Source organism: Tachypleus tridentatus, chromosome 9 (assembly GCF_004210375.1).
Source record: "Tachypleus tridentatus isolate NWPU-2018 chromosome 9, ASM421037v1, whole genome shotgun sequence".
Lineage (NCBI taxonomy): Eukaryota > Metazoa > Arthropoda > Merostomata > Xiphosura > Limulidae > Tachypleus > Tachypleus tridentatus.
Window position 1 is genome coordinate 121,429,317 of NC_134833.1, and position 26,338 is coordinate 121,455,654.

Consider the following 26,338-nt stretch of genomic DNA (forward strand, 5'->3'; position numbering starts at 1 on the left):
AAAAACTGAACTATAAATCTGTTGTAGTTGTTTCCAATATATATTCGAGTTGCTCCGTGATTACATGTCCATATTTATATTACTATGTGACGTTAACGTAATTTAAAATGTATAACACAATAAACTAGTAGTATTCTGTAACGCAGATGAGACTACTAAAACAAATGTTGACAGGATTGATTTAATGGTTGAACTATAAAGTAAAACCACACTTTTCCTTAAGACATTTTATGCTTTTAGAACACTGTGTTTGATTTACAAAAAAAAAAAAAAAATGTTTAGCAGCAGTATACTCCAATGTGTCCATTAATTTCAGGATCTTATGTGGCTCCAATGACCGTTGCGCCTACTAAAGGAGTTTGGAGTTTTTCAAAGTTAAAAATAATTAAAACTCGTCTGGTATCATTCATGTATCAGTGTTGACCTTGCTCTCTATCGCAAAATATATTACAAGAAAGTTGTTAAAACATTTATAAGAGCAATTAATAACGTCAGTTATCACCAAATTTAATAACTGTACAAAAAAACACGTGAAAACGAAACACTTTTTCCACCTTTGCACAAATTTACTTATTGAAAAGGTTCTAGAATTAAACACATTAAGGGAAAGGCATTCAGAATTTTGTTATGATTTACTGACTTGTGACTTGCAAGTCGTGGGTTCGAATTTCACCATCAAACATATTTATCCTTTCAGCCGTGGAGGCGTTATATTGTGACGGCCATTCCCATCTTTAGTTGATGAAATGTAAAACAAAAAGTTTGCGATGGGTAATATTAACTAGCTGCCTTTCCCTAATCTACTACCTTCTAAATAACGAATAGTTCTTGCATATATTGCTTTGTGGGAAATTAAACAAACAACCGTTACTCACTAATCTTGACGTTATACTATTAATACCAAGCAGAGAGTGTTTCTTACGGTAACTTTAGTAATCAATTGTGTTTGGGAAACAACAATTTTTTTTTTAATTCCGCGAAATTTTAATGAATGTTACCTGCGCTAGTCGTCCCTAATTTAACAGTGTAAGACTAAATGGAAAGCAGCTATTCGTCACCACCCATTAAAAATTCATGGACTACTCTTTTACCAACGAATAGGGGGATTAACCGTCACATTATAATGCCCCTAAGGCTGAAAGGGCGAGCATGTATGGTGTAACGGGGATTCGAACCCGCGACCCTCAAATTACGATTCGATTGCCCTAACCACCTGGCCATGGCGGGCCCAGCAACATGAATAGGTAACATACTATTCGCTACTATACACAATAAAACCTCAGCAAAACTGTTTGTTTCAATGTATTCTGTACATTAAGATGTTTAATCTTTCAAACAGTATCACAATTAGTATAAATAGGTCAATACTAGAGTTTTGGTCACTTTTTTCTCTGTTTCGTTTTAAGTACAATACTTTATTTTATTAATATTTTATTCTACTATTTTGGTTATAACAAGGACATCCTAGTTACTTTCTTCTATTAATCGTTTATTTTAAGGTTTCACGCAATTTAACTCTTTAGGTTTCAGGTCACCGATCAATATAATCAAGACGCCATACCGATTTGTTTGATGGGTCGCAACAGGTATGTTCACCTAACATAACATTCTTTCAAAAACATAAGGGGTAATTATTGTAGGCCTTAATAATTGAGGTTTAAATCTTTAGAAAGATTAGTCAATTTAAATAAATTCCGTCAAACATGAAATGTTTAGATAACAATACATAAAATAAACAGTTTTCTTCCATTTGCAGTCTTGGTATTTGTTCTTTCAGCAGAGCATGCTGAGAAGGTTATTTGTTGTACCGATCGTGTTCGAAAATCATATTTCGTTACCGCTAGAGGCCTGTAGTGGTTTTCTAAAGTGTCGTCATCTCCACAGACATTGTAGAGACAGTATCGTGTATATTGTACATCGATTCAGATAACTTGTCTACCGGCAGCAATTACGTAAGTTTTGTATTGTTTTGTTTTTTACAATTTTTTTCTTATAATGATTCTCATTATGATAATTTTTAAACAAAGAGAATATCCTAACAAGAAATAAATTGTGTTCAGGTTACAAGTTGTCAAATCATATTTTCATTGTATAATAAGTATTTTATTTCCAAAATATATTCTTGTTGATAGTAATACACTCCTCATATTTTATAGTTATCTTAATAATAGCATTATTTAAGCTTTAAATATGATATAATATACTAGTAATATGTCACAAAAGTAATAATGAATTTCAGTGCTTAGTTATATACTTACCATAAGTATAAGTTAACGATACGCTGTCTTCTTTAAAAGCATGGACTAGGCATGGCTAGGTGGTTAAGGCACTGGACTCGTAATCCGAGGGTTGCGGGTTCGAATCCCCATCACACCAAACATACTCGCCCTTTCAGTCGTGGGGGCGTTATAAATTTACAGTCAATCCCACTATTCGTTGGTAAAATAGTAGCTCAAAAGTTGGCGGTAGGTGGTGATGACAAGCTGCCTTCCTACTATTCTTATAGCGCTAAATTAGGGACAGCTAACGCACATAGCCCTCGTGTAGCTTTGCGCGAAATTCAAAACAAAACAAACCTTTAAAAGCCACAACGATTGATAAGTGATTGAACGTCCAAATATATCAAATCATTTTTCGTTGTTTTTAACAATTGTTTGTAATTATTATATTATCAAATCCACATTTGCAGTTATACAATGTTTCTTCCACAGTTAATAAACTATTCTAAGTTTATAACTTGTTTTGAAACAATTTTTCAAAGTTATCAGCTACACATGTACATTTACACATGTACACTTAGTTTATAATCACAGTATTTAATATAGTTTTATAGACATTCAGGTACACACATACACATATATATATTTATAAATGTTTCATCCTCGTTACTTTAGTTAAACCATTATTTTTTAAAATTCATCAAGGTTTACAAACTAAAGATTTTATTCAAATCTGCAATGCATTTCCTTTGTTAGTGGTTTTCGTATTTTCTATCAGAATGCAATGTCGTAACCATCTGATAAACATTTGGATTAAGCAAGAACATATGGTTATATTCTTATATGTATGCCTATACATCGTGTATGTACACACACATACACATATATATATCAGTAAAACCTGTCTAAGGCGGAATCGCATGGTACTAACTGAAACTTTCAGCTTAAGCAGGTTTTCTGGCTTAGACAGTGAACATGCATTTCCTTAATTATATATAATTTTTGAGTAGAACATTATACTTACTTGACTCAAGGGAAGTGAGACGTTTGTGAATAAAGTTATTATACTGGTTATGTTATATTTATTAGAATAAGAACAAAAATAGACATTCAAAATATACATAAGTATACAAAATCTTAATCAAATTTATTTGAAGAAAGTGTCCAATTTCAAATTTCATTTTTTCAATGGGCTTTCTCATGCAGTTAAAAGAGAATGAAGTGTTTATGAAGTTCATTTTCCCCCTTCATTTTTCCATACAATTCGATAGCGTTAATATAACTTAACATTTGTAATTAATAGGAATTTCTACTTCCTCAATATCTTTTCCATTTTGTTCATCTTCTGAATCTCTCACACTGTTACCGTCTTGCGATTCTATTATAGATTCTAAACCAATTTCATCAGTTTCTGTTAAAACATTCTTATCAACGCTCACAAAACTTTCCGCGTTCACAGAATCATCTGTATCAGTCTTCTCAATCAGAGTTTGGATTTCACTAGAATCGTCATAACAAACAACTTCTCCACAATCTCCACCATTATCAAGAATAAATCCACAGTTTCAAAAGCACTTTATTACGCATTCATCTTTTATGCACTTGACTGAATGACTTTAAAATGCAATTGCATCTAACACATCAGTTTTCATGGTCATTTCAGATGTTCTATTACAGTTATCCATGTTGGCAATAATATGCTGAAGCATCAATTTTTTGTATTTCAATTATATACACTGTATAATTCCATTATCTAATAGCTGTAGAACTGATGTTGTACATGGAGGTAGAAAAACTAAACAAACATAGCCCTCGTGCAGCTTTACTCGAAATTCAAAATAAACGAAATCAATTCTTGTTATTCATCATCGAAGACACTCTTTTCTGCATTCAGGAAAAAGAAGGTTATGCAAGAACAAAAATACTGACTTTAAACGATGATATCACGAAATATTCAGAAATTAGACAGAATGTGTAAACCTTAATATATTTTCATCTTATGCAAATTATTACATAGTATACTTTTCAAAATTTTGAGGTGGTAATCTTTTGGTATGTTTAAGAAGTTCGAGAATGCACGTCATTAGTATAAAAATACGATACTTGCTTTATAAAAGCAACATGCATTCTTTCATTGACAAATAAATATAATGTGCTGATTTATTAGATGTGCACAAACACCTTCTAAAACATTCAGATTGTCATCGTCATTACTTTTAAGAAAACATTCAAAAGTGATGTCATACATGCAAAAAGTGAAATTTCTTAAAATATAAATTTTAATATCATTACTAAAAACTGTAAGTACTAACATTTCACATGGTTTATTTGCACTTAAAATTAACAACTTAATAACATAATTGTCCTCTATTTAGAAGAAATTATTTAGCTTCGAATTCAATATTTTACTTACTATAACTACAAAAGTCAATTTTAGTACTGTTAAATTAGTTAATAGAAACCCTTATTGAAATTACTGTATATAAAATCTCAATTGTTTTTTTAAAGTATGCGGTGCTACGATGGTAAAGAAGTCGACTTGTACAAATCTTCTCTTCCATATGGTTATGAAGGTGTTTTGCAAAGTAATGGTGAATATCAAAGTGAAAAAATGAATAAGTTCGTTCAACTATGTGTAGAGCAGGGGTGGACAACTTATTTTTCATAGCGGCCACAACTGTGGCTAATGAAAACAATGTTGGCCACACTATTAAAAAAAAAAGAAAGATGTTAGAGTAATCAAAATAATTGCATTTAAACTAACCTTCAATGTGAAAACTGATGGGAGTTTTCATCAACAAGTTTCGTGAAATTTGGCTTAATATCTATGCTCAATGAGCATCTTAGCTCTACCTCTAAATTTATGTCAGTCAGGAGAGATATGTATCTAGACATGAAAAAATCTAGCGTAGAAAATGTTGACTCACACACCCATGTGGATCCAAACATGGAAAATAGATTTTAAATTGCTATCTTTAAATTTGGAAGACTCTCATTTATCAGAATAGCGAGCCACATCTCTCCGATAGAACATTTTCGTTTACCTTTTATGTGTTCTACACTTTGCAGAGTAAGCATTTCGTCTTCAAATCCACACTTACCCAAAAACAAAAAAGATGTAATTTCCTTACTGAAATTTCCTAAGTCAAATTGAAATGGATAATGCAAAAATTCAAATATCAATTTCAAATTTTTAAATTCAGAGAAACGAGGTTCAAATTTTTGAGATAGATGTTTGATCCAGTTTACATAGAAATCATCTTTAGCATCAGAGAAATAATAGTCCTTATTATTTTCTAGACAACTATTCAACTTTATAAAATGTGTCAAATCATTTTTTGTAATTGTTCTGTAAGGAGATTTAGCTTTAAATGAAATTCATGAATAGAATGTGATTGCTCGCTTATTATCTTATCTCTTCCCTGAAGTTTTGTATTTAAATTATTCAAGAGAACCATCATGTCGCACAGAAAGTACAAATCACACTGCCATGACAAAGTTTGAATTTCAGGGAAATTTTCATTCTTACCTTTTACAACAAGATACTCTTTTATTTGAGCAAATAAGAAAGTAAATCGTTCCAAGACTTTTCCTCTTCTTAATCGTCTTACATTTGCAAAATCAGTAAGATCATCAAAAGTACAGTAACTGCTTTTCTTCAAAGAATCAACAAACTGTCGATGGATGAGAGAGCTTCCGCTTCTAATATAATTCACAATTTTTACAACAATGTCCATCAAAACTTTCAATTCATCACTTTTAGACATCTGAACACATAAATTTTCCTGGTGCAAAATGCAATGGAAAGATGGCAGCGTGGACTTCACATTATTTTCAATTAAATGCTGCTTCAAAATAAAAACAAATCCTAATTTCGCCCCAGTCATGGCGGGAGCACCGTCTGTTGTGACAGAAACCAATTTCTTAAAATCCAGATTGAATTTTTTTGACATTTCAAGAATTTTTTCAAAGATATTTTTTTCCACATGTTCGATCTTGTTATCTACAAAAGTCAAGCATTTTTTTCCCTCACTTGAAGATCTGGAGTATCATATCGAACCAAAAATATCAACTGTGCAGTGTCACTAACATCTGTTGACTCATCTAGGGCTAAAGAAAAATACAAACAGTCTCTTAGTTGTTCAAACAACTGATTTTCTGTCTTTCGTTAACTCTAGCATTCTGCGAGCAATTGTTCTTCGACTTAATTGCAAATTATTTACCTTTTGAAGGATATAATATTTCATTTTTGAATCATAATTCTCCAACAGAGTTTCAATGACCACAATCAATATTTCTTTTACCAGTTCAGCATCAGAAAATGCTTTCTTTTTTGAGCTAGAATCCAAGCTATTTTATAGCTAGCTAAATTAACTAGTCCTATTGACGCTAAAAATCTTTTTAGACTTCCATTTTATTCATGAAGTTGTGCTTTCAGACAGCTAATTTCATTCTTACGATTTTTGCTCTCAAATGGAAATTTAACATAAAATTCTTTGTGAAAATTAAGTATTGCTTAAGGTTGTATACTTTATTATACACAAATAATAAAGACACACTGACTTATTTATTACTTCAATCACTACAAATTTCAACTCCCAACTTTCATTAAATTCTTGTTTCACGTTTTTCTAGTCATGCGCCATTCTATTTTCGTCAGTAATGCCAGAATCTGTTTGTTTGTTTTGGGAATTTCGCACAAAGCTACTCGAGGGCTATCTGTGCTAGCCGTCCCTAATTTAGCAGTGTGAGACTAGAGGGAAGACAACTAGTCATCACCACCCACCGCCAACTCTTGGGCTACTCTTTTACCAACGAATGGTGGGATTGACCGTCACATTGTACACCCCCACGGCTGGGAGGGCGAGCATGTTTAGCGCGACGCGGGCGCGAACCCGCGAATTACGAGTCGCACGCCTTACGCGCTAGGCCATGCCGGGCCAATGCCAGAATCAATAAAATTGTCTTTATTTTCTGAGTGTTCACCATCATCTGGATTCTTTCGTTTTCGAATTATCTACTTATCCAAATTACGGGATTAAAAATAAAGTATATTTAAACACTTGAAAGTTACATAATAAAAATATGTTTGCAAGAGCATTCAAAACAACGCACACAAGATAACAAACATCTAAACCAGACTGGCGTTACGAAATGGGCGGAGTCTGTGGCAGTGATGAAGCGCGTGACATTAATGATGCCGGTTGCTGATTTCCAAATTTGCGGTAAAAAAATAAATGATGGAAAAAGTTGATTCCTAAATTCGAGCTAGCCAAATGGCCAGTGGCCATGGAATTGCCCACCCCTGGTGTAGTGAATCTCCTTTCTTCCAGACTAAGAGAGTGTTATGACAATATCACGATGCACATACTTTTTCACAGAGTCGGTAGACTCTATATACCATATTACTTCGAACCTAAGACGCACTTTTTTCACATTTTTCCGAAATGAAAATTAGAGTTCGTCTTAAATTCTAGATATTATTTTTCATTCTTCGAAAGTCTGGAAAAATATCATTTTTCTCGAACACCAACGATTTTTCAAAAATCTTGCATTAACAAACAGATTGTACTTTATTTTAAGAACTTAGCTCAGAAAGACTAAAAAATAAACACACGTAGAAAACGTCAAATTTCCCGATATTAGCACCTCTAGCGGTGGAATTGGATATAATCTTCTTCAGTTTTTGTCTGATTTTCCTGTTGTTCAGGAACTATTTTTATTGTGTTTTTATTTTTATTGCGTTTTTACCCATTGCAAAGCATATTACGTATGATGCCGAATTTAAAAGAAAAGTTATTTTGTGTGCCAAACAGGGCCGGGCATGGCCAAGCGTGTTAAGGTGTGCGACTCGTCAGGGTTCGCATCCCCGTCGCGCCAAACATGCTCTCCCTTTCAGCCGTGGGGGCGTTATAATGTGACGGTCAATCCCACCATTCGTTGGTAAAAGAGTAGCCCAAGAGTTGGCGGTGGGTGGTGATGACTAGTTGTCTTCCCTCTGGTCTTAAACTGCTAAATTAGGGACGGCTAACACAGATAGCCCTCGAGTAGCTTTGTGCGAAATTCCAAAACAAACAAACAAACAGCGCCAAACAGACCGGGAATGGTGCAGCTAGTAAAAAGTATACAGTGAGTCAGGAAAACGTACGTCGTTGCGAATACGAAAACTAAGTTGCTTTTTTTGTAAGAAAAGTACAATGTCATTTTTTGACCCAAGAAAAGGAAGACATCCTAAAATTGATGCTGCCGTTTTAAGGTATTCAGAGAGTTACGAAATAAAGTATTAATGTGCAGGATATAATGGTACTTCTTTCGAGGCTAGTCGTGACTGGTGTGAGAAGTTTATGAAAAAATAAGGTTTATCATTATGACGAAGAATAACAATTAGTCAAAAATTGCCGTCAGATTTTGAAGGTGCGGAAGATGGAACTTAAGATGACGTTCTTTGTGACAATAGTGAATCAAGTGATGAAAATGCTTCAACTTCAGAATATAACAGAGAATCAGAAAAAAGCATCAGGGTAAAATTCTGATTAAATAAAGAAAGCAGGAAGAAACATTATTGTGATGAAAATTCTAAATTACCTATATAGTTTATTATATTTAATTTTAAATACATTATTAACATTTTAAATTTGTTAATAAACTCTTTTAAAACATATTTGCTCCTTTTTAATTATCATCCATTTTTTCTATAAAAACTTCTTTTTAAAAATGAGATGTGTTTTAAATTCGAAGTAATACTGTATATAGGGATTGCTAAGATATCAATAGGCATGACGTAACTATCATTCCAAAAACCATCAGTGACAGAGGTTTATAAGGTGATTCCCACTCACTGTCATCAGTTTCTCTGCCAAGAAACTCATAAAATAAGGCAGAAAACCATCGCTAAGATACCAAACCAGAAAGTAACCAAGCCACCAAAATGTTCATCTTTCTTCTTGTTTCAGTCGAGGTAATTCTACAATTACTTTATCACTAATGCCAGTTTAAACTTAAATCCACTCTGTGTGTTTCTGAATAGCGAACGATGTCTTCGTTTAATATTAATAACTTGTAGTTATTAAAAAAAAATTATAATTTTAGTGTAAATGATGTTATTTTTGCCACTTGAAGTTAGTTTTCTCACAGAAATCTGGTGTTCCTTTAAAAATATTTAAGTACGAGATGAAACAAGAATTGTTTACTTGTTTTTTTAATTTCGCGCAACACTACACTAGGGCTACCTGCACTAGCCATCCCTAATTTAGCAGTGTAAGACTACAGGAAAAACAGCTAGTCATCACCTCCCAACGTCAATTCTTGGGTTGCTCTTTTACCAATAAATAATGGGATTGACCGTAACATTATAACGCACCCACGGCGGAAAGGTTCGAGCATGTTTGGTGTGACGGGGATTCGAACCCGAGATCCTCGGATTACAAATCGAGTGACTTAACCACCTGGCCATGCCAGGCCTAAAGAAAATATAAGAAAAATATACGTACTCTTTGTTTGTTTTTTGAATTTTGCGCAAAGCTACATGAGGACTACCTATGCTAGCCGTCCCTAATTTAGCAGTGTAAGACTAGAGGGAAGGCAGCTAGTCGTCACCCCCACAGCCAACTCTTGGGCTACTCTTTTTCGAACGAATAGTGGGATTGATGTGACATTATAACGCCCTCACAGCTGAAAGGGCGACCATGTTTTCTGCGACCAGGGAGATATGACTTAAGATAACCTTATATCTATATTGCTTACAAGAACAACACAAAAGGATTTGTATTTTGTTACGTTTTTATGAATTATATTTAGTCAAAAAGCTTGATTTTGATTGTTATAATTGATGAAGCCAGATGTTACACAAAAATACACTCCCAAAGTAGAAAATCAACACTACATCATGATTATATTCAAGGTTCATGTTTCCTTTTCATATTCTTTATTTCTGTTTACACTGTAGGCATGTCGGTTACTTCAATTATTAAGGTAACAATTATGTAGTGTTGATTTTCTACTTTGGGAGTGTATTTTTATGTCACATCTGGCTTCATCAATTACTGTACCAAGAAATTCATAACAATGAACCCACCATACTTGTTTTCAATGCCCACGGTACCAATTCCGCACATATAACAAGAAAAATGTTGTAGTTTTATAATTAACTATTACAAAACAACTTTCTTCACACAACCACTGCTAGTTTTGAACTGCTACACTGTAATGAACAGTATCTACCACCAACTCTTAAGCCGCTCTTCTCTTAACAAATAATAGGATTTTATTGTCACTGAAGTGCGGATTGAGTTTTCGCAGAGTAAAGCGCTAATCACGAATCTTCGAAGTCAAAGTACTAGCACCTTAACCACTAGGACACATTCGGCCCAACAGGAGAAAAATGATAAAACAAAAGGAAGAAAATATGAGAAATACGTTTTAAAAGATACACACGTACAGAAATAAAAATACATATATAATTTGTAAATGAATAACTGCATTAGTATTGTCTTCTTATTTTCATGTTGTTATTCAAGAAAACCAAAACCGACAGGATTACAGGATCATATATATACGCCATACTTTGAACGATAATATTGTGCTTATAACTGTTTACAATAGAGGGCCCAAGATTTTATATTGTTTTCTTTAGAATATGCGTACAGTATTTGATTAAGCTTCTTAGATATATTATAATGACATTTTAATTTCCTGTCGATTGTAACTTATATCAATAAATAACAAAACCAAGAATGTTTTTAAACATATTAATATTTTTCCACTGAGCTATAATTAAACTTTTTACTTTTCATAATTGAAGCAGTTAGATAGTTAACATTTCTTAGTATTACGCAACACTAATCAAAATTTTTAATCATCGTATCGTATAGTATAACCAAGAGAAATTCGCTGAACTCGTAATAAAATAATTATATATATAGTAGGAAAACTGAAAGGTTGGCATAAACCACTAGTGTTTTATAAGCAGGAAAGGCTATTCGTATGTAATGTAATAATTTGTTTAATTCAGGCAGTTTCTCCACATAGACATTTCTTGCATTGAAACCAGCGTTCAGAAGGTGGCAAGTAAGTGTTAATAAATAATTTTTTCACTGAATGTATTAAGCTTTAAGATGAATATACAATATTGTTCTTGTGAAAAGGCGAAAACTGGAACTGTTGGATAATAACGATACATACGACACAGCATATGCAAATAATTCTGATACAGAGTTGAAAGGAAATATAACGATTGCATATCAGGGCTAATAGGTTAACAGGAATAATTAGATCATTGCTATATTTTCATTAAGAATATCATAAAGTTGACATAAAATATTTTTAGGTATAATGTAATGAAAAAAAAAAGATATTGTTTGTTGAATGCCGCATAAAACTACATGAGAGCTATCTGTTCCGAATTTTGATAAAAAAAAAAGTTAGTGAGATTGAATGTAACATTATAACACCACCCATGGCTGGAATGGCCAACATATTTGATGTCCGGATTTGATCCCATGACCCACATATTGTGAGTTGATTGCCAGTTACAAACAGACCATTTTACTCTAAAGAAATGAAGAGGGATAGAAACTATGGTAAAGTGTTTTGTTTACTGTCTTTCTAACTTATGATATTAAGTGTTGAAGCCTAAATAGTGCATAATTTTTCTCATGATTCAAACCATGCACATGTTTTACAGACGTCATGACGGTACAAATTGCAATGTAAAGCTTCTTTATGTGATGTCACTTTAGTGTCCACTAGTTTTAATACCCATACCAGCCGTCTTGAAAATACTTTTTTACCTTTCAAGTGGGTTTCTCGTCATCAAGAATTACTGTCCACTACTTGCCAGACAAACAACATATTACTGTATTGTTGTGCTAGAGGTTAAAACAGCTACTCCTTCCAGAAGGCTTTTGGGCAAGGTAGACAAGCCATAAATATTTGTATTTAATAAAGTTTCCAGTGTTTCGTATTACACTTATTCTATCGTCAGCGAAATCTGAAAATAACACTCTAATCATATTTATTAGCTCATGCTATAGTAGCTTTAGTAACTAATTTTCTTAAAATATTCAGTAAAGTTTTAAACGTGAGAAAGTACAAATTACGAAATATATTATGGAAGTAACGTGTTTTAAACACACATCTAAGTATTATGTCATTTATACTAATTTTAAGCCAGTCATTAAAAGCTGGGCAGTTTGTTGCTATCTATAGTTCTGAAGATTCTATAGAAATGATGGATAAATTGTTATATGAACTATTGTGACCCGTACTTGCAACATATAAACAGATAGCTGAGTTTAAATAATGTATGGCCTGGCATAACTGATATTCCTAAGTCTTGACAGACTTTTAGAATGCCGTTTTCTTTCACTAATATGCATGACTTTTACATACTTGACTTTACAGTCATTAAGCATACACATATGCATGAGCACTGAACGTAGAAGTGTTGGTATTCGATGTTTACACTGAAATAAGTATATAGCTCTATACCTATATATATTAATATGAACTGAATTTGAGAGTAGAGGGTTTTATGTTTTGTTTTTATTAAGGAAGAAAGTTATTCTTTAGTTTGTAAGGTGTGTGAGCCTGAAGGAAGACAGATAATGAAGGGAACTTGGAGACGGTATTCAGAGTACAGGAATGATGAAATTTGTTCTTTCGAATTTTGCCAATAATATTTGTTAGAAAGTAAGTCGAATATACATTGTTCGACAGGTGATTGTGCAGTAATGTACGTTTTACGTGTAAAATAGAACATTGAAACTGGATTTTTAGCGTTATAAGCCTTCAGACGTAACGCTGAATCATTGGGTGACGTCTGTTTAGGAGTGTGGTATGACTAGGCTTTGTTTGAAGAGAGGAGGGATATGTGAGTAAACATTAAAAATGCCTTAGTAGAGAGTACTAGTGATATAGTCCTTTAACGTAGTTGGTAGAGTACTCATTTAGCACGTGAGACAAGAAAAGATACATAACGTATAAAAAATTATCCCAGATAAAACTGTTAAAATTTATATAAAGGCCTATACCAGTCCTTTAATGATAAACTGAGGTAAAAAAAAAATGTTTGTCTTCTGTACTAATCCTCGTTTCAAGAAAAGGTAAGGGTTCATTTTATTTGAATTCACAATTCTACAAATTTAGGAACTCCGCTGGATGTCCTAAACAACAATAAAGTTACATCTATATAACATTTGTGCAGGAAAGGTTTGAATTCAGGAGGGTAGTTTTTCAGCCAATGGCTGTCACGGTAACAGCGAGGACCCCAAGACGAACCATCTATCTGGTCATAAATTACGTTATTAAAAATGAAGTGATCTGAGTTCATGGGCAGTGCAAGAAGTTTCAAGAATACACTTCTCAACGTTAGTAGAAAAAATCAGGTCCACGATTCAATTTAAAGTTCCATCAAGTAAAGAGAGATTCAATATTATAGCTAGCTATAACCTACTGATCAGCAGAGGGAATTTCAGAGATTTCAAGATGAAATAATAGGTGATAGCAAATTCATTCAAAGTAAAAGGTTTAAGAATAGAAACAGTAAATTAGAAAAATTGTAATGACGCTGAGGGAACAAAACGGAGAAGGTATCCTGATTTTTACACTTCGAGTAGGCCAATGCCCATATCGAAAACGGGTTTTGTACCAGTTGGGGCAATTTGGTGGAAAATCGTTTCAGAAATAATATTTTGGTCTTTATGGTCTTCAGAAAACATAGGGTCTTCTCTCTTAAAAGTTGCAGAGAGTAAATCAATATCTAGTTTCTTTTAAACTGCTGGGATCATTGAGTCGAGGGCCCGGCATGGCCAGGTGATTAAGCACTCGACGTATTCCGTGGGTCGCGGGTTTGAATCCCCGTCACACCGAACATGCTCGCCCTTTCAGCTGTGGGAAGTGTTATAATGTTACGGACAATCCCCCCATTCGTTGGTAAAAGAGTAGCCCGAGAGGCGGTGATGACTAGGTGTCTTTCCGCTAGCCTTACACTGCTAAATTAGGGACGCCTAGCGCAGATAGCCCTCGTGTAGCTTTGCGTTAAATTCAAAACAAACAAACCATTGAGTCGATGGATCATTTATTAATATACTCGGCTATTTTCATAATGACAATACCACTACTTTTGTCTGGTTTAGTGACAACAATATCTTTATTCTTGGATAAAGTTTAAGAGAAGTAGTTCAGTATCATTTAACGGCGAAGAAGGAGGGTAGGAGTATTATTTGTAGAAGGAGAAATTAACAATGTATTTTAGTTTAATTATTGTAAGATCTTGCGTTGTGTTATTGTTTGTTCTAGTGAACAACGGAGAGGAATTAGGTTTCCGTAAATCGTTCAAAATTATAAATATAATTAGCACAGTTGATTTTGAAAGTTGGGGAACTTAAATAGAGGGTTTTGATTGGACCTTTTACAAAAACTTTTAAAGTTGAATGTCAGACTAAGAATGAAATTGTCGGGCTATATACATGAAGAGGAAGATGTGTAAAGTTACAGTTTTTTGTAGTTTTCTGATTTGGACTTATTATTGTCTGATTATTATTATTCAGTTATTCTTATTAATTAAGCGCATCAGATGAACAGAGTCGAAACATGAAATTGGCTCTCAGAGATCCGGGTGTTGACGTTAAGGGAAGCTTTCCCATAATATAGAACTGTCTGACTGTTAATGACTTAAATTTATCCTAAATAGCTTCACTTAGCACTTAACTGTTTGTTAAGAGCAATTACAAAGATAACCTGATGATTCATACACTTTGTGTTCTTTCTTTAACGTATTTTATTGTCCGTACTTCCTTTTATTACTTTACTGAATATTTGAAATTGTTCAGTTATTGTAGTAACTATAGAATTAATTAATATGAAGATGGAATAACTGCATGCTAAAATATTTAAAGTCTTTCTAGATAAAAATGTTTTGTGTCTTGTTAATTGTCTTCATCTTTATTATTAGCCGCTCAATTTATTTTAGAATTTAGATCCTCGGGTCATTCACTCCATATATTTAGGGAATTTTTTAATTTTGCGCAAAGCTACACGAGGGCTGTCTTTGCTAGGTGTCCCTAATTTAGCAGTGTAAGACTAGAGGGAAGGCAGCTAGTCGTCACCACCCACCGCCAACTCTTGGGCTACTCTTTTGCCAGCGAATAGTGGGATTGGCCGTTTCATTATAACGCCCTCACGGCTGAAAGAGCGAGCATGTTTGGTGCGATGGGGATTAGAACTCGCGACCCCCAGGTTAGGAGTCGAACGCCTTAACCCACCTAGCCATTTAGGGAGTAGGCATGTTTGTTCCACATTTTTAAAGGTAAGCCATGTAGGGATAAATATATTCTAACTTCCCATCTCAGGACTTGAGAAGTTTTACATAGTCCCCGTGTGCGAGGTTAGGTATTTTAAAGCCCCATATTTAAACTTTTACTTAAACTTTATTAATTACATCGGTTTAAACATATTTTATTTACTGAAATTTACAAACAGCAGTTCCTCAGTGAGCCAGCTACAATGTAACGTATTTAGAACGCTAAAATTCGGTGCTTGATTCTTCGCGATGACCAAATGCAGATAGCCCATTGCGTAGGTTTGCGCAGATACAACGAAACGAAATGCAAAGAGTATTTCTGACATTGCAAATGCCATAATCAGTAAGATTAATGTATTATCTGCTGTTTATTACATTAATTTAATACTTGTTTATCATACATGATATAGCAATTCAAAAGATAAAGATAGTTTTGAAATTGCACTAGTTTCAATAAAGTTATCCTTTACAACATATACATTACAATAGATCATTGAACATTTTGTCTTACTGCCCTTTTTAGTTTTGAATAACATTGTGTAGACATTCTTAACTTGTAAGACGCATCCAGGGTTATTTCTGCTTTTAGACAATGATATGTTTCACAATTAACCTATGTCTTGTAAAAAAACAGGAAGTGATTTGAAGAAATAGTTAGTTCATCATTTGAAACATTGTCTTGCCCGTAACTTAACACAGACCAAAAATTCAGTTTCTAATGCTGTTAGTGGAAAAAATATAATAATATATTAATTACGTCAGTAATGTCAATTACAGTCATCCGCACTAATATAATTCATGCTCGAATAGCAATATTCCCTATAAGTTTTCAAACTATGTCGGGTATTGTCCTCTAAGGGGATAGCAGTAAGTTTAAAGACTTTCGAATTTAACATCTGGAGTTGATTCCTCACGACGGACACAGTAGATAACAAGTCGGGTGTTATTGGTTGTATTTTTGATATTCTAATATTTTATTCATTGAAGGGGTTTGTGTTGTTTTCTACATTGTGCTGTAGTATGCAGAAGCTAGTATACTACAAAAATGCCAGACAGAGTGGGCCAGAATTGATTAGTTCCATGCCAGTCAAAGATTTTGGGCGAATTAGACAGCGAGTGTTAGTAGCCCTGTTCGTTACTTTTCGAGTTAGCAAGTATATTATCAATTGATTAGTGACTTTTTCAAATAATTTAAACTGAATTTGTGAGTTAGGTTACACTAAGTTCGCATTTTTGTTGAAAGGTTGTTTGTGCAGTGTAAATGTGGTCTACCAGTGGTAATAACTTGTTGACTACATAAATCGTTAATGAAGAAATATATGTCTTTGTTATCCTTAAATGGACTGGACCTAGCATTTCTTTTATTGTATAATCTAAAGAAAACTGCCCAACGATAGAACATATTATTATAGTGGTGTAAGGAGTGGGATTAGTTAGGTAAAAAAAAAAAAATATAAATAACCAAACTTCACGATAACAAAACCAGCACGAAGCGAGATTGAAAACTTGCATGAGATGATGAAAATTTGGAAGGAAGAAAAAGCAGGAAGAGACTGGACATTAAAAGAAGATTAAGAAGAACAAGACAAAAAAGTTAAAAGAAATGCCAAAAAAAGAGGCAGATAATTAAAAGACAACCAAGAAGAGACTTACAGTAATTTAAAAGACCAAGAAAAAAATTCTATAAAATTAAAAGATAACCAAGAATAAATTAACAGTAATTTAAAAGGCCACGAAAAAATCATATAAAATTAAAAAACAATCAAGAAGAGATTTACAGTAATTTAAAATACCAAGAATAATCATATAAAGTTAAAAGACAACCAAGAAAAAGAGATTTACAGTAATTTAAAAGACGAAGAGAAATCATATAAAATTAAAAGACAACCAAGAAGAGATTTAAATACATTTTAAAATTAAGAAAAATATATGAATATAAAAGAAGTTCAAGAGTTAAGAAATACAAATTTAAAAGAGTTGAAAAATAGATGTACTATGAAAAGATGAAATAAGAACAGAGATCCAATTGAAAACAAGATCAGTGAAGCTATTAGAATGTACATAGCGATTAAAACAAGACTGGAAAATATGAAACGTATCAACGAAGAACAGAAAGGCTGTAATGACAGAACTGAAGTACAAAAAACAAAGCAAGATCATTGAGATAGAAAATAAATTTAATGGCAGAATACAACATATCTAAAGTGAACAGATGAATGTAAAGTTCAAATCAACATCTTTTTGCTTCCACTTAAGAATTCCAACCTTAAAACACCACTTACTATAAAATATGAAATAACAGAATCAATTTGGTCCATGCCTTTTACCCCTGTGGCTTGCCTTCTTTGACTCTAGGACGTTACTGAACTATTCCAACAATATCCATAACAAATACAGCTCTAGAATTTAGCTAGTTAACTCAACATTGTTGTCTGACCGATGAACCAATGGACTGTGATGGATGGTCATCTTTGAAAAAATGTTAATAGGAAGACAACCAAGATTTTAAGGTCAGATACTACTTTGCCAATAATTTATTCTGCTGAATAACCCAAGACAAATTTAGAGAAGATTTTTGCAGCAGAAAGTCAACATACTGAAGAGTGTTAAGTTCCTATCAAGAGTATTCCATTTACACAGAGTAACCAAAGATAAGATCACAAGTAAAATTGGTAGACCATCTACCTAAATAAAACTCTTTCAATGACGATAGAGGACAAGATCTAATCCCATTTGCACACTATAAGAAATATACCAAAGAGAACGGACAGTTTAGATACAGTAAAATATAAAAATTCAACACTACATAATCTAGAATTGATCAGTTCATTGCCGGTTTAAATGATTTAGTAAGTTAGACAGCGATAGTTACTACGTCTGTTCGTCAGTGACTGAGTTATTAAGTCAGTCAACACATTTGTTCAGTGTTCGTAAATCTGTGTTTCATTGAAGTAGAGAGCTTGCGAGTAAATGACTAGTTTTGTTAGGCCAGCATACTTGTTATTATTCACATTAGTTTCGAGACCTCTGTTGAAACGTTGTTTGTAAAGTTAGGCCTTACCAGTGAAGATAATTTATACAGAACTTTATTTTTTAAAAAAATTCCTTCAATATCCTTAAGTGAACTGGACTTTCATTATTTTGGCCGAATTATCAGGGGTTTCCCGAGTGTAAAGTTTATCACAAATTGTACACCTTTAAAAATATTTGTGCAGTAAAAATTCAGTTATATAGGTAAGTTCAACTGATTAAATATATATATATATATATAAACATTTAAGATTATAAAATTTCATTCCAGAGTTGAAAGGTAAATGTATTTACTAGTATCTTCTTCATTGTCTGGATCATTTGTTATTAGACCTGTATATAATAAGGTGCAATAAGGCGTCACGTAGTTAAAATTTATGGAGTTAGAATATAACTGTGCAGTTGAAAAACGTCCTTAGGAAAAGCATTGCAAAGAATCAAACCAATGATAGAATACATCAGAGCGTTTATTTAGGCCCGGCATGGCCAGGTCGGTTAAGGCGTTCGACTCGTAATCTGAGGGTCGCGGGTTCAAATTTCTGTCGCATCGAACATGCTCGCCTTCTCAGCTGTGAGGGCGTTACAATGTGACGGTCAATCCCACTATTCGTTGCTAAAAGAGTAGCCCAAGAGGTGGCGGTGGGTGAGATGACTAGCTGCCTTCCCTCTTGTCTTACACTGCTAAATTAGGAACGGCTAGCGCAGATAGTCCTCGAGTAGCTTCGCGCGAAATTCAAAACAAACAGCATCGGGCATAACTTAATGCAAATCTATATTTGAAGAATATGGAAAAATTACGAATTTTAAAGTGAAGTAGAGATTTTGTTACAAAATGAACTGAAATCGGAATTAAAACCGCAGTCACAAACTGAAAAATTACAAATATTAAAGTGAAATAGGGATTTTGTTACAAAATGAACTGAAACCGGAATTAAAACCGCAGTCACAAACTGAAAAATTACAAATATTAAAGTGAAATAGGGATTTTGTTACAAAATGTACTGAAACCGGAATTAAAACCGCAGTCACAAAGTTTATGAAATTTAATGCTTATTTTGACCTACAGATAAAGATGTGGACAGAGTGTAGTTAACCGTTTTGTCGCTTTGCACTAAGAAAGTAACAATAACAATACAATAATAAATAAATCCTTTAATTGTACGTTCTTTCTAAATAATTGTTCCTGGGTGCTAAGCGGTGTGTCTAAGGGTTTATAACACTAATAATCGAGTTTCGATACCTACGGTGGGCCCAACATAACTAGCAAATATAAAATAAATAACATTTGTATTTTCTTACTAATTGTAACAAGATCATATCTTTTGTTTCCACTGAAAACATTTTCATCTAGTTTTACTTTACCACAGATCAAGAATGTACGTGCTATTGATTAATACGTAGGACTGTGAATCCGAGAGTCCATGGATCGCGAGTTTGGTAGTTGAAACACTCGACTCGCAACCTGCAGGTTTAGAATTCCAAATTTGTCCCCCCTTGCAGCTGTTAGGGCATTTTGATGTGACGATCATTTTATTTTCGTTAGCAATGAGTGGTTCAAGAGCTGACGATGGGTAATATTCATTAGCTTCCTTCCTTATCACTTCAAAATTAGAAATGAGTATGTCAAATACTCCTTATGTACTATTGCGCGAATATCTGACAAGAGGAAAGATAGACATTTAAGAACATATCACCACTCATGCTAAGAGATTGACTGCCACTCTTACAATGTACATATAGCTTAACTTATGGGAATAATTTAGCATAACTTGAATTTAAACCTGGTTTACCACCTCTTAAATCCAGAGCAATGCTGCATCCCTTATTTAATAATAAAAAATAAGTATTAATCAATATCTGCTGTTCAATTAAAAATTGATTACTTTGATTAAAATATATAACTCTTTGAAACAGAAGTTGTCATATATAATTAACGCCGTAACTCTTTAGTTTATAACCTGACTAACAGCAATAACGTAATTTTATGTATCAAAATACTGAAGTACAATCGAACCACTAGGTACGCAGGGGAATCCTGAAAAACACCATTAAGTTGAACCCGTGTAACTCGAGATATCAATTAATTAAGTCCACAGAAAATAAGGAGATGGAGGCAGGGGACCATGACTAGTTAGCTGTCTTCCCTCTAGGAAAATTACGGATGGCTGGCTCAGATAGCCCTCATGTAGCTTTACGTGAAATTCAAACCAAACCAATATTTGATAACCATTTTTCACAATAAAAGGTTATTTAAACTCAAAATAATGTAATTTATAACCTCATCAAAACTTTTACTCGTCGTAAGTTTGGTTACCAATAAAGTATATTTTATTGTAGAAACGTGAGTACTTTATAATGATCGTACCAGTGATCGAAACGTCGTGCATTAAAAAACAAATTACTGTAAAAGCTGCAAATTGTTATAAAAATATTAAAACTAGCTGGGATATAAAAAAACAGCAATTAAAACAACTAAAATTGGATCCAGAAAAATAAAAGGAAAATCATAAATGAAAATTCGCCAAATAATAAAACGAGAATATAATAACTTCATACAATATAATAATTAAGGTTGACCGAATTTAGTAATTTTCTAAAAGTATTGTTTGTTTTTGAATTTCGCACAAAGCTACTCGAGGGCTATCTGTGCTAGCCGTCCCTAATTTTGCAGTGTAAGACTAGAGGGAAGGCAGCTAGTCATCACCACCCACCGCCAACTCTTGGGCTACTCTTTTACCAACGAATAGTGGGATTGACCGTCACATTATAACGCCCCCACGGCTGAAAGGGCATGTTTGGCGCGACGGGGATGCGAACTCGCGACCCTCAGATTACGAGTCTAGTGACGTAACCACCTGGCCATGCCGGACTATTTCATCGTATTTTATTCAAGTTATATTTCATTCTAGTACTTTTATTTTTATAATTAGTATATCCCATTTTCAAAAATAAAAATAAAAATTAAAGGTATCAGACAAAAATAAAACATTTATTGAGTTTCTGTTTTATCACATTTACTACCCTACAATTTAGTTAGTTAGCTTAGTCGATTAGTGCCATTAAGAAAGACAAACGACAACTACACAAAAGTAATGCGTACAAGTTATATATGAACATCACGCTTAGCATTCGCATGATGCTAAAGATGGGTCTAAACAGTTCAAATATTGCAGCTTTGTTATTCCTTGGTGTGCATGTATCTCAAGGAAAACAAAAGTAATTTATCATTATAATAAGCTTTATCAGTTATCAAAAAATGTATACTTTAGAAATTGAAAAGAAAATTACTTCTTAATATTTAAACCAGCCCAGAAACCGGATCCATATAAAATATTTTTAATTACCGAATCAAATAAGCTTATTTTAAAATTTCTAGCTATGTTTGTTTCAAGTTAAACACAAAGCAACTCAAAGAGAGATTTGTGCTTTACCCACCAAGGGTATCGAAACCCAGATTCTAGCATTGTAAGTCCACGGATATACCGTTTGTACCACTGGGGAACTTCTAGTTATGTATTAACGCATCTTCTCGATCAAAGTGATCCATAAAAGAAATGCGAGTTAATTAATAGTTTAAATCAAATTTTTAACGGTCAAATTGTGACACTCTTGTCTAGATTTCTGAAGCTACTGTTATTTAAATAGAAAATTCTCAATTAAAGAAGGACGAGGAGGAGAATCCACAAGTTAAGAATAAAAGTAGTAGTGACTTTTCATGTGGTTCCAGACTATCATTATAACTTCACTAAACTGATAATCAATATATTTAATCTCCTGAAAGGAAAGAAGTTATAGTAGATACGAAGCCCTCGTGGTATTTCAATCCTGTACGATGTTTAACAGTGGACTTTATTTAGTATTGATCTGCTGAAGCCCGCACTGAATGTAGCGGTTCTATGATCCGCAAATAAAACAGGCTGAGAATTGGCGCTCTCTCCCAAGCGACGTCACAACGTTCGTCAGTGTTACGAGAAATTGCATTCTAGACTTTGTGCTTGGAAAAATAAAAATAACTTTATATATATTATCTTTCTTGGAGGATAGTGTTCAAGGTTCGTGAAATGGAATTATTGTAGCTAATAAATCATACTCGTACAATATATTTCCACAAATTCTGGAAATTAGGTAAGATTAATCGGATTTTACCTCGAAACACGTTTATTTTAGAAATTACCTATAGCTCTGGAATTAAAAAAAAAAAGAGAAGGCACTGAAGTATTTGAATAAGAATATTGACATAACAGTTTGGTTTTGAATTTCGCGCAAAGTTACACGAGGGCTATCTATGATAGCTGTTCCCAATTTAGCAGTGTAAGACTAGAAGGAAGGCAGCTAGTCATCATAACCCACCGCTAACTCTTTTACCAACGAATAGTGGGATTGACAGTAATATTATAATGTCACCACGGGTGAAAGGGCGAAAATGTTTGGTGCGACGGAGATTTGAACTCGCAACCCTTGGATTGCGAGTTGAGTACCTTTACTATCTGGCCATGCTAGGCCATTGACGTAACAGACATTTCGAGGTGGGAAAGAACAATTGTTATTTGCCCCCGTTAATCTTAAAGCGTTAGTCATGTGAGGCTATGTTTTCTAGCTACATTATTAAGCTCCATACATTTGATGAAAGTAGATAATGTATTTATGTAATTCTGTGAAAAACACTAAAAAAAAACAAACCTCAATAGATGTTCACAGTAAGACTATAATAATTTCAGGTATAATGGCATGTGAAACTGCGGTAAACTGTTTATACAAAAGCTACACTTGCATTCCTTCTAGGGCTTGACACTGAAGACCAATGTATTCTTAATGTACAATTCCACGACGCAAAGCAAGTCACATTTTTACAACACAATGACTTCATACTTTTAAATTAACACTCATCTAAAACCTCGTTATTATATGTCCTTATTTTAGGTTATAATAATGGAAACATCTCAACCATACCAACGAAATGGATTTGAAACTTTGGTCTTTTTCTACGGAACGATCAAAAGCAACGAACCTAATCATCATTGGCTCAAAAGTGTTGAAAATGGTCATGCCAGATTTGTAGGGAAAGCTAGAACAGCCAGAAAGTGGCCCTTGGTGGTAGCTACTAAATACAACATACCACACCTCTTAGATTGTAAAGGAACAGGAAAGGTAGTTGTATGTTATCTGACTTTTCCATTTATGTATTTTCAGTTAAAATCAATATAGGATCTGTATACCACACACAATACACTGTACAATTTGTGTTTCTAGTTTTCCAGAAACTAATTAGTAACTTCCGTTTTGATATCCTCTTATTATCAAACTTATATCAGTACCAATCAACTTTAATTTGTTTTTCCAGATATTTTTTTTTATTGTTAAGTTTACTGGTGGTTATATACCTGATGTGATTGTTAATTAATGAAACTTAAGAATTGACTTAGCTTAATATCCAACTGTCCTGTTATATGAGAACAAAGTACAGTGCAAGTTGAATACAAATTACAATAGTTTCTTATTATCAAACTCTCCAATAAGCAGTACATCTAATTAACTTGTGTATAATTAGTCCTGAAATATAGTTAAGTAGGTGTTGTATTTGTACAAATTTGTTTTTCTTTCATTTCAGTTTATTGCAGGAGAACTGTACGAAATTAATGATATTTTACTGAAGAAACTAGATGAGATAGAGGGCCATCCAATTTTCTATGAGAGACGTTTAGAACAGGTCAAAATGACAGATTGTAATATGGTGAATGGCCTTGGTGATAATGACCCAACTACTCAAACAGCCTGGATTTACATTTTCAAGAATTACACTGCAGAAATGTTACAGTTTCCACTGCTGGAGGAATACAGTTCTCAAGATCTTAAAACAATGGGAAATAACTTAGAATCTCTCAATAGTAAAATTGTAAAATACTCAGATATCATAAATGAATAGGTATGAATTTCAAAAACCAGCAGAATCAAAAATATTCTAAAAATTAACTTAGTTAACATCAGTTTTGTTAAAGGGTATTTTTTGGTATTATTCACAATCAGCAATCTTTTGTGGTATAATGGATTTTAATATAATCAATAACTCTATCTTCTGTTATGTAAAATTACCTAATATTAGGTTTATTTGATCATTTTTTTATTTCTATTGTTTATAATAAGGTATCTAATATCTATGTAAATCATAATTTTAAAGTGCCAGTTTTAATTTGTAATTCTGAAAAAAAGAACTCTAATCAACTAGATAATATTGAAAATAAATTAGCTTAGTAACAAAAACAAAGTCAGATCTCTGCCAAGTATCAATCTTCAACTAGATATTAAAGTTATTTTAACAGGAATCAACCAGACATGAAATCTATGCCAAGTATAATCCTCACATGAATGAGAATGTATTTTATAAGTATTAATGTGAGACATAGCACCTGCGTTAAAGATATTTGCAGAATATCAACTTGACATCAGAAGAGTTATTTTGGCAGGACCAACCTGAAACCCAGGCTTAGGTTAATGGTTAACATGACAAGATAGTTTGGCAGGAACACCCTGAAAATTTATTAAGATTTAAACTTTATATCATTTAAACACAGAGGGTTAATTAGAATCAGCCTCTAAAAATTAGCACCAGTATGTACTTGGCTGTTATATTTCAGTCTTTTTTAATTCTTGTATGATTAAGTTTGGACGAGTGGTGTTCCTGTACAAATACGAGTTTTAGAAATAATTTGTTTTTGTGTGCAAGTTTATTTTAAAATTAAGAACACCTTTTAGTTATGTTACTTAATTATTATGTTCAAGCTTCAGTGAAACAAGTGTTATACATACCTTCTAATTACATGAATAAATTAATTTACATAAAGTCTTTCATGTATTGTGAGGTATAAATAATGCTATAATATAAACATATTTTTGTTTGAGATATCTATTGCATAAATATAATTACTACCTAGTTTACATGGCATTAGACCTAGTAATGTAAAATTATGTAACATGGAATTACTGTGCATTAAAAATTATGTCTCAAACCAGTCACTTTTATAATTAAGTTGATAAAAAGAACACATCTGTCAATACTACACAAATAATTATCATTCTATGAACATAGAACACAAACCAGAATATCTAGAAAACACCAAACATTAACCTTAGTAAAAATTATAAATGTAGAATAATATCTGGTTTAGTAACATTTCTCTTTCAAACCATGAAATGTTCAGCACTTAAGTATGGTTTCATCATGCTCAGCATACAATAAAATTAGTAGTAGGAGTTTAATTGTTCAGAATATGTTGATTTACAAATTACTCAAGTGTTTCAATTTAATTTTTGCTTCACACACATTATAAATAATATCCCTTAAAATGTTATATTTATTTTGCAGAATTTTATGAATTAACCTGTTGCCAAGAGTAATAAACATAAATTGTTACGATTTAAGAATCAGCATAAAAAAACAAACAAAAAAAAAATGCTATTAAAAGTCGATTTTTCAATATTATATTAGGTTGGGAAACTATCTCAAAAAGTTTATAATAGACTATGATAAATAAATCATATTTCTATAACTTCATATTTAAATAACAGCAGGGCAAATGATAAAAACTTCTCAGTTTTAAAGTATTATTATTATTATTAAAAGATTTAACTCCATGTTTTGATTTACTACAAAAGAAAGGTTTAACAAGTTATTTACAGTTGCAAGGAAATATTTCATAAATGTAGTCACTCCACTCAAATTCTTTGGATTATATGAAGTTCAACAAAATACAACTTCATATTAAAATAAGTACTGTTTGAACTGTTAGCCATT

At 32.9% G+C, this 26,338-nt stretch overlaps 2 protein-coding genes across 7 annotated transcripts in view; one reads left to right on the forward strand and one right to left on the reverse strand.

The window, feature by feature from the left end:
* LOC143226221 (2',5'-phosphodiesterase 12) overlaps window positions 1-19,392 on the reverse strand; it is a 48,609-nt gene extending 29,217 nt beyond the window's left edge. Inside the window, exon 1 of the mRNA XM_076456962.1 lies at window positions 19,379-19,392. The gene's annotated coding sequence lies outside the window, so the exon portion shown is untranslated. The remainder of the gene's footprint in view (window positions 1-19,378) is intronic.
* Window positions 1,791-25,555, forward strand: LOC143226226 (putative gamma-glutamylcyclotransferase CG2811). 6 transcript variants are annotated; one of them, XM_076456968.1, is made up of 4 exons: window positions 1,791-1,952; window positions 11,230-11,285; window positions 23,470-23,703; window positions 24,158-25,555. In XM_076456968.1, the coding sequence occupies exons 3-4, from the start codon at window positions 23,479-23,481 to the stop codon at window positions 24,470-24,472; spliced, it is 540 nt and encodes a 179-aa protein (XP_076313083.1). In that variant the 5' UTR covers window positions 1,791-1,952; window positions 11,230-11,285; window positions 23,470-23,478; the 3' UTR covers window positions 24,473-25,555. The 6 variants fall into 6 exon arrangements, with proteins under 6 accessions (XP_076313083.1, XP_076313085.1, XP_076313088.1 ...); XM_076456973.1 differs by having other exon boundaries at window positions 1,800-1,952; window positions 23,470-23,697; XM_076456970.1 differs by lacking the exon at window positions 11,230-11,285.
* Window positions 25,556-26,338: the final 783 nt, after the last annotated feature.

Excerpts from the sequence above, each read along its gene's own strand:
- LOC143226226 (XM_076456968.1), top strand. The coding sequence starts at position 23,479 with ATGGAAACATCTCAACCATACCAACGAAATGGATTTGAAACTTTGGTC. Across the intron at positions 23,704-24,157 it reads AAGGAACAGGAAAGGTAGTT|TTTATTGCAGGAGAACTGTA; the intron begins GTATGTTATCTG and ends CTTTCATTTCAG.